The sequence below is a fragment of the Nestor notabilis genome, unplaced genomic scaffold (assembly GCF_000696875.1).
Source record: "Nestor notabilis isolate BGI_N333 unplaced genomic scaffold, ASM69687v1 scaffold34891, whole genome shotgun sequence".
Classification (NCBI taxonomy): Eukaryota; Metazoa; Chordata; class Aves; order Psittaciformes; family Psittacidae; genus Nestor; species Nestor notabilis.
Genome location: NW_009914837.1, coordinates 1 through 8,817, shown reverse-complemented (window position 1 = coordinate 8,817; position 8,817 = coordinate 1). Strand labels below are relative to the sequence as shown.

Genomic DNA, 8,817 nt, shown 5'->3' with positions numbered 1-8,817 from the left:
GGCGGCATCACCGGGCAGCAGAAGTGGCAGCCACTCACCTGGATGAAGAGCCAGGAGGTGACCAGAGCCAGGCTGCTGTACTGCCCGTTGAACCGGTAGTGGTAGGCATAGAAGGCAAAGTGGTACAGATAGAAGAACCTGGAGAGAAAGGCAGAAATAATCAGGATTTGGCAATGGACAGGACAAACGTGAGCTCCTGTCTACTCCCAGCTCCATTCCGAGCTGGGGCACGCTGCACAGGGCGGTGCAGACTCCAATTAACAGGTAATTCAAACTGCCCTGTTATGAACAGCTCTTCAACAGGGCAGAACAAAGGGCAGGGAAAGGATTGAGGCGATTCCTGACGTCCAGGCACAAGGCCAGAGTGGAAGCAATTGCACTTTGGGCCCTGTGACACATAGGGCAGCTCCCACAGAAGCTCTCAGGAGTGGAAGCGCTGCTGCCTGGGAGGGCTGGAAGGGATCTGAAGCGGCCCCTTTCCCACTGGAGAGGACACGTGGTGAGAACATGGGAAGGAGGCCCCGGGCAGCCCTTACCTGAGCCAATGCCTCTTGCTCGTATTGGTGTGGCAGCAGATGGCATCGTACTGGTCGGCCAGCCACACGATGAGGATGATGTAGAAGGCGGTGGTGGTGTCGTTGAAGAACTCAGACATGATGGCCTCCATCCCTGCAGGACACATCAGGGGCACAGGAGGGAATCCTCTGTCACCTCAGAGCTGGGGCTGGGTGACCGAGCAGCACAGGCCACAGCAGGACCAAACTGCTGTCTAAAGCAGCAGCTAAGGGCAAACATGGTCACTGCTGCCTGCGGGCACGGTACGGGCCAGATGATCAGCTGGCTCCAGGCAGTGAAGATTTTGGGGAGGTCTGGGGGGCTTTTTAAACTCAAACTACGCTAATGCAACATGGTGACAGAAGTGGGAATCTGAAATGAACTGAAGTGACAGGCAAAGCCTCAGTTTTTGTGATTTCCAAATGAGCTGATTTTTGGGGACCCAGAAGGATGATGCAGCTCAGCATGACATCAAATTTCAGAGTCCTCACAAGGTGCCACACTAAGCACCTGCTGTGGCCAGGTCAGACTTCCTGCAGATCCCAATGGGACACGCTGCACAGCACAAAAAGTGAGCTCATGTCCTTACCTACGAGAGCCAGAATGACAGTGAGGAGAGGAGCTGCAGGGAATGCAATTGTCATGTTCATTTCCAGCATCTGTAACAGGTCAACTGCAAGAAGGAAAGCAGACTGTGACACGAAGTGGCTGTGAGGCCACGGGACCCTCCATCCCATGCTGCTCCCCATTCAGAGCACTGCAACAAGCAGTGAAGCCGAGTGTCCCAAGACCACCTTCCCTGACACTTGTGAGAGCCAGAACAGCTCTCCAAGCCTGGTGACAGGGGCACAGGGGGATATATTCCTTGTGCAGGACCCTTCTAAACAACAACAATCAAGAGGATACATGTGATATGCTCTGCTGGAGCAGGCACAGTGTGCAGCACACCCTAAACCCCTCCAAAATCCTTACCAATGAAGACAAAGATCTGATGGTGCGAGTAGCGCAGCAGCATCGAAACAGAGAGAGTCTGAAACACGAGAGCAGAAACCAGGGTTAGAGCCACAGAGGCCCAGGAGTCAGCACCAGAACCCCCCTCCAGCCTGGACAGGCGAGCCTGGGCTTGCTGTGCTGCTCAGCACACGGTTGTGTCCCCTGTTCATCTGTTTGAGGTGTGATTGCCCAAAGAGTAATTGCGACTTCCCCAAGAGCAATTCATCTTTGTGTCACTGCAGTGAAGAGACTGCCAGCCACTCGTTTGTAAAGAGACCAACTCTGAAGAGCTGAGCAGGGGCCAAACCAAACAGCAGCAGGGCTGGAACCCTGTTTTTTTCCCGTCCTCCATGTGTGCTCCCCCCAGCAGCTCATAAGGCCCTTGACAACAGTCACCAGCACTCATTCCCCCTTCCAATTCACCACAGTAGTGCTGTACTACATCAGTGCACAGACACAAAGGGAGATGGTTGCCCAAGACTAGGAACACAGGCTGTTATCCCTTGGGATCTCATCTAACACTGATCTGTAATCACCTCATCTCACACAGACACAGGAGACCTGGGTCTATCTTGAGCACTCCTGGCAAATTAGGCCTGTTCTTGGAAGTCTCAGAGGACAAACTTCCACACCCGGTGCCTTGGCAGCCCGAGTGGTTTAACTACGCTTAGAGCCTTTCTAACAGGAACCTCCCTTTGGACAAGAAAACCATCACTTCACCCTGTTTCAGCTCCTCTGTTTCACTGTTAGAACTTTAGAACCCACATTTAAAAAACCAAACATCACACAGACAAGAATCTCCTGCTCCGTCAGCTGAGCTTTAACAGCGGATGAGAGCTCAGGCCTGGGCTGTTACTTTCAAACCTGACCAGCACCAGGCTCAGAGTCCAGGCAATGCCCAACTCCTGTTAACTTACAAATATGACCATGATGACAAAGGCTGCCAGATAAGAAGTCCTGGCCATCCACATGCTGACAAAGCGATAGTGCTCCCCAGACACCACATTGCGAAGGAAACCTGAAGAGAAACCACAAACACACAAGCTCAGTGTGATTCACCCGCCACCTAAGGACAACCTTCCAGTGCCTTCTAAAGGAATGGGATCTGAAGCAACACTCCTCAGCAGCACTCCTATTGTTATGCAGTGCAGTGAGGCAGCAGGAAGTCACATTTGCAGACACCTCTTCCCTCCTGCTTGTCTCATTCTGTCCTTGACAATAACATCTCTACATAACACAGGGAACCATTCCCTGCATTAGAGATTAATCAATAGTCAGAAGATGACATTCATGCATCAACTGCTCTGCACAGCTGCTGATCCCTCTGAGCCTTACCTTTGTTTTCTTCATTTTCAGCTAAGGCTTTGACACTTGACATCAGGATGTCATCATAACCCAGGAACTCATCCAGCAACAGGCGACTGAACCTGTCCCCAAAGCACTGGTCCCTGGTAGGATCTGGAGAGAAGAAAAAAACCCATTCAGGTTGTTCCTGAATGTTCCACAGAAGCAGCAAGGCAAGCACAGAGTGTTCTCATCACTCAGAAGGACCCGTGTACCCATCAGACCTGTGTCTGTGCTTGGACCTTTGGCAGTACAAACTGGGCAGGACAGGGAGGGAAAATGTTCACACCCTGACAGATCCAGCCAGGCTGTCAAGATGCTCATGTCAACCAGGCCTCAGGAATTACACCAGGGCTCTCACACTCTCTGCTGGCACAGACATAAAAGGAATTTGCCTTCTAGCCTTGGACTATCTCCCTGGGCTCACCCCAGCTAATGGCCCAGAGAAACACGTTCTAGTAAGACTCACAGGGCCAGGCCAGGACTTTTTAGCCATGAGCTGGCCTCAACATGACACTGCTGGACCCACCAGCCCCATCCACCCTCTTGCAGTGGAGGACATGCCAACCGCTCCCCATGGCTCTGGGTGTGGATGAAGGCTGTTCAGTTCCACCTCATGAAGCATGTAAAAATAACCCAGATCTAAGCAAAACAGGAAGTGTGAACCCAAGGAAATCTTCAGCAAGTACTTATGAAGGAATTTTTCTAGCTGAATTGGAAAACCCAGGTCAGGAAACGAGACATTTAACAGGGAAACTACCCAGTGCCTGTACAGGAAAACTGCTTAATGCTCCAGTCCAGCTGTAATTCAGTTTGATTAGGAGTAAGGAATGAAATCTAGCCTGCTAGCTGCATTAACAGCTCATTACACATCAATTTAGTTCACAGGCCCGAGAAGGTTTGAGACCATACTCCTGACTTGGACAGGTTTTAATGGAGCAAATGCCAGGAGAAGAGAAAGTGGTCTTCTTCAGGGAAAATGGTCTGCTGGTGCTCACAGGGGCATGGAACCATGTGGAGACCGTGCTAAGCAGATCTGCTCAGTACTGTTCCTGACACACAACTGCTCCCACTGCTGGGCTCTAACACTGTGCTGCTGCTGCTCAACACTGAGCCTAAATCTTCAGTACCACGAGCCTCTTCCTTCCTCGGTGAGGAAACTGTGCTGGACGCAACACTGGGGCTTGTTGAAACAGGCTCCACCATTTCAGACTCCTCCTCTTGCAAAGGTATGACCTACTAAAGCAATCAAGGCTCCATAAAGCAGCCCTCCTGCGTGGGAAAGGAGCGCCATCAACTGTTATAAATAGCTTCCACAAGACTAAAGAGGCAGTGGGGCGTAGGAACCTCTGCAGAGCACTCATCCACCCCTGCACCAGCAATATCACTCACCCAGAATCACCCACCCCTGCACCAGCTCCACCACTCACCCAGAGTCACCACCATGACCGGGATGCTGAGGCGCTGCCGAGTGCTCTGGGACAGGCGCAGGAACCCGTACTCCAGTGAGTACTCCACTATGTACTCCTCCTGTGGCCACACTGCGAGAGAGGGTGGGAAGGAACACTCAACAGCAGGGTTTGAAACAGCTACCAAGAAGAAATAGCACCTCTGGATTCCCTCCCACCACGTTCTTGAGAAGAGAATCAGTTGCAGGCGCAGGCTCTGGCCTTCCTTCAACCCGTTAAGAACAAGTCAACACGCATCCTTGGACATTACTTCTGCTTCCAAACCCTTGTCCAGAATATGCTCACAGCTTTGCCTGGCAAGCCCAAGAGCACTTTTTCTTACTCAGTTCAACTTCTGCTTTCTACGTTGTTTAGGAAACAGCAGGAAAACACAATTACGCCTGCTGAGCACCAAGTAAACACTGCACAGGGCAAGAGCACGCACTGCTCACTGCTGCAGTGACAAACCTCAGAGCTAAAGGCAGGAGCAAGTACAGCTTTCCAGAGGAAAATACTCTGTCTAAATATCAAATTTGGTATACTTATAGCACAAGAAACTTGAAAAAAAAAAACCCAATAAAAGCAGGGATTTGGGGATCTGGGACCTCTTTGAAAAGATCAGTTGTTTAATCACGTTGGGAAGCAGCACGACTCTCTCTCCCACCACGCTGCTGGATCATTTCCAACCAGGAGTTCAGCAAATCAAGGCACAGCCCATCAGTGCACCCAGCTCAGCTTCAGCAGCTACCAAGAAAGGTATTGCACCAAAAATATTCGCTGCTCTCTAGTCTTCTGTGACTTCAGGATCTTAAATTCAGGACTAACGAGATCTGAGTTACATCTGAATCTGCCGATCTGAGTTATGGATCAGCACCAAGCAAAACCCTTGCAGGAGCAAGGGAACAGTGCCAAGGCAACATCCAGCCTCACAGTCCTCCACAACATCCAGTCCTTCTGAACAGCAAAGAATTCCAGCCTTTCCAGGGATAAAAGTGGAGGTGAAAAAGGCAAATTAAGAAAGAATCCAATTGCCGTGTCTCTATTTTAACATAAATACTTTTTAATAGATTTCCAGCCCTAACCACTTGAAACGAGTTTTCCAACACTGGAATTCCATTTTGAATAATACAAAGCCACTAAAACCTCCCTTGAGTTTACAAGGCATCAGCAGCTTAAGCCTTGCTGGGACGAGGGGAGGGATGAAGCAGGATGATGCAGAGCAGCAGTGCTGTATCTTGCAATGCTCTAAAACTCGCTCGGTGGCTTTGGGGATTAATTGGCTGTTCCAAGCCCTGGTGTTGACTCAGGGACCCAAACACAAGCCCAAACCCTTAATGTAAGGAGGAATGTGCCCTGTCACTGCCACCCCTGCAGAACCTCAAGAGGACAGAGAACAGCTCAAGGAGGGAGGTTCACATTTGAGATATCCACCACCCATCACTGCAGAAAGATGGTGCCAGACCAAGAGGCTTCAGCACATGCTATAGCCCAGGCAACCCCCAACCTCCCTCCAGCCGAAGGAAAGATCTTGTTGTGGATCTACTGTTAGTACTGACACAATTAACCACAGGCAAATGCATCAGGGAAGACATTTAAGGTTACAATGCACGTGCCCGGAGAAGCCAGAAGGAAGGAGACGTGCAGGGAGGATGCACAGGGCAGGGAGGGAAGGGCACAGATAGCAGTGGAAGTTGTCTTTACCTGCTCTGGCTAGCATCTCAAATTCGGACACAGTCTCCCTCAGAGGCTCCATACCTTTAGTGGCTGCTTCACTAAATGAGAACTCCCGGCTTTCGTTGTGGGTCAGCGCCTCGGTGCTGCTCACCCGGGATGGCTTGAGGAACACCTTGGGCTCAATATCCAGCTCAAACTGTTGGAAAACCGTGGCAGGGAAAGGCACGTCAGCAGTCACTCAAAACCCCCCCAAGTTCAGTGCAGAAGCACTCCCTCTGTGCTCCCAGCACTAAAAAGGGAACACAAAAGGCCCCTTCCTCAGACTTTACTTTCTGTCTTAAATCATCAGAGGCTGCTGTGGAGGTTCAGGAAAAGCCAAGGAACACGCTCTGCTCCCAGATGACCGAGGGATCACAGAGGGACTGCACTACCAAACCACTTCTCCCCAAACCCACAACCAGGCTCCCATCTCCTTCCGTGTACACTGGAAACGCGCCTTTACCTTGACAGAGCTGTTTTCAAACATATCCACTGTCATTTCCTCCTCTTCCTCCTCCTCTTCCTCGGCTGGGGATTCAACCACCATCCCCGGGAACTTGTCAGCACCACAGAACTGCAGGAAGATGGGGGCTCGGCTGGAATTGCGCTGGATTTCCACCCGCAGGATGCCGTCGCGCGGCCACTTATCGCGCACGTGCTCCAGGCAGTTGATGGGCGAGCGGGAGAAGGCGATGTGGATGTATGCCAGGATGAAGAGCACAAAGAGAGCCTACACACAGCAAGAAACAAAGCAGAGACCATCAGCCCAACCCTGCCCAGTTTTAACCATTTCCTCTTCGCCTGTAAACACGCTGGGTTAATTTTGACATATGGGTTTGCACGTGGACAAGAGGTTTTTATGCTTCCCAACCCCGCAGCCCAGACTGAGGCAATCTCAGCACCTCTGTGTTGAGAGGGGAACACACCAAAGACAGACAGAGGAAGAACAATCCTGCTCACAAGGCCAGAGCTGCCACTGATACCTGTGCAGTACACGGGCCCCAGCACCGTGTAAGCTCCTGCAAACCAACACCATCCTCAGGACTGCACAGAGGCAAACCAACCCAACACAGCCCCAAGGAGGCTCCAAAGCACATTGAAAGACACAGAAACACACCCGTGGCTTTCAACCATTCCCTCCTCAGCACAAAGCATCTCAGAGGAGATCACCCAACTTCTAAGGCAGAATAAAGCAAACTTTGACAAGAGACAGCCCACTACAAGAGCAGGACAACCCAAATCCACACACAACAGCCACCTCTCGCTGCTGCCACGGCGGAGGTCGAGGTGGCCTGTGAGGGACATCACCACTCCCTGGCCCAGGGAACAGCTATAAAGTCACAGCAAACCAAAGTGGCCTAATAAAATTCCTTCCTTATAGTGAAGGTAATAAATCCAGCACGATGTTGCCCAACACTGTCCAAAGTCCACAGCTGAGAACTCCGAGGAACGCCGCTGGAGCGGAACAGCCGAGTGTCCCACACTCACTGCCCAACTGCAGCGAGATGCTTGTTCCCACTTTAACCAGCTGCCCTTGCTACACATTGCTCTTGACCCATTTGCTATGAACTCGTCAACAGCTCATCTGCAGAGGAGCTGCCCAGGAAGGCACCAGGGAAGGTAAAGCAAAATCACCTCCCTCATCACAGGAAGAGCCACCACAAAGGCAGAAGAACCTTGGGCAGCCTCAGGACTCGGTGCACCGAGGCTGATCCCAACCCTGCGGCGGGAGCAGGCTGCTCTCTGCAGATGCCCTGGGAATACTCTTTACTTCCTTGGGAGTGCTGCGATCAAAGGCAGCCAGGAGCAAGAACCGCTACCAGCCCTGCCCCAGTGCCCCTGCCTGCTTGAATCCAGTTACACAACACGGGAGGGAAGAAAGATGGTAAAACCCCCTGGGAGGGCACAAAACGTGTATGTGCAGAATGAGGCAAGTTGTCCTAAATGTTTTCTTGCTTTAAGCAGCTGAATCTTAGGAACTCGGAGCAGAAGCCTGTTCAAGCTCCTCTCCTCCTTCCCCTTACTCCTCACACTGGTGAGAAGTGTCACCGTGTGCCCTGGGAGCTGTGGAGCAGGATTTAACCCACCCTGCGGGCACAAACAGGCCCCTCCGTGGGTCTCCAACCCTGCACCCACACTGACAAGAAAGCAGGAGGGTTTGCACCCATGGTGTGATTCTGCATTAGCACTGCTGAGGGTGCTGACTGCGGAAAGGAAATGGGGTTAAAACAGGGTTGTGCATTAAGCACTTCCAGAGAAGACAAGACTCCAATGACACTCCAACTATCACATATTCGGTGTATCCTAAAAGAGGGATTGCTTGGAAACAGGAATCTTTCGCACCCACGTCCCTGTCCCTGCCCAACACGCTGGCTCAGCGCTTTCCTTTCCATTTCCAGACCCGGTACCAGAGCCCTGGTGGTGCAGAGACCACCACAGACCACTCCAACCAGTCCCATCTTCCCCACGGAGCAGAAGCCCATGGGAGCTCGTGGTGCAGGCGGCCCAAACGCAGGCTGTGACCTCTAGCAGAGGCAAGGTGCTTGCGGCGATAAGGAAACCTGTGCCTCCGCGCCCGGCCAGCGCGGGGAAGGTCGGCTCCTCCCCACAGATCCCCCCTCACCTTGAGGAGGACGAAGAACTCGAAGACGCGGCGGAAGGAGGGTGGGAAGAGCCGCGCGTAGGTCACTGCCATCTTGAAGAAGAGCGCATGGAAGAGGCGGTCGCGCACATTGATCAGGGGGTTCTGGTTGAGGTTGGGGTT

The 8,817-nt window shown here is 52.0% G+C and overlaps 1 protein-coding gene across 1 annotated transcript in view; it reads right to left on the bottom strand.

The window, feature by feature from the left end:
- TMEM259 (transmembrane protein 259) overlaps positions 1–8,814 on the bottom strand; it is a gene marked incomplete at both ends in the record, with an annotated part of 9,684 nt that extends 870 nt beyond the window's left edge. Inside the window, 10 exons of the mRNA XM_010023833.1 lie at positions 39–138; positions 537–669; positions 1,145–1,228; positions 1,528–1,585; positions 2,466–2,566; positions 2,884–3,006; positions 4,323–4,433; positions 6,096–6,210; positions 6,517–6,783; positions 8,677–8,814. Coding sequence (XP_010022135.1) covers positions 39–138; positions 537–669; positions 1,145–1,228; positions 1,528–1,585; positions 2,466–2,566; positions 2,884–3,006; positions 4,323–4,433; positions 6,096–6,210; positions 6,517–6,783; positions 8,677–8,814 — 1,230 coding nt within the window. The remainder of the gene's footprint in view (positions 1–38; positions 139–536; positions 670–1,144; positions 1,229–1,527; positions 1,586–2,465; positions 2,567–2,883; positions 3,007–4,322; positions 4,434–6,095; positions 6,211–6,516; positions 6,784–8,676) is intronic.
- Between the last annotated feature and the right edge of the window lie 3 nt (positions 8,815–8,817).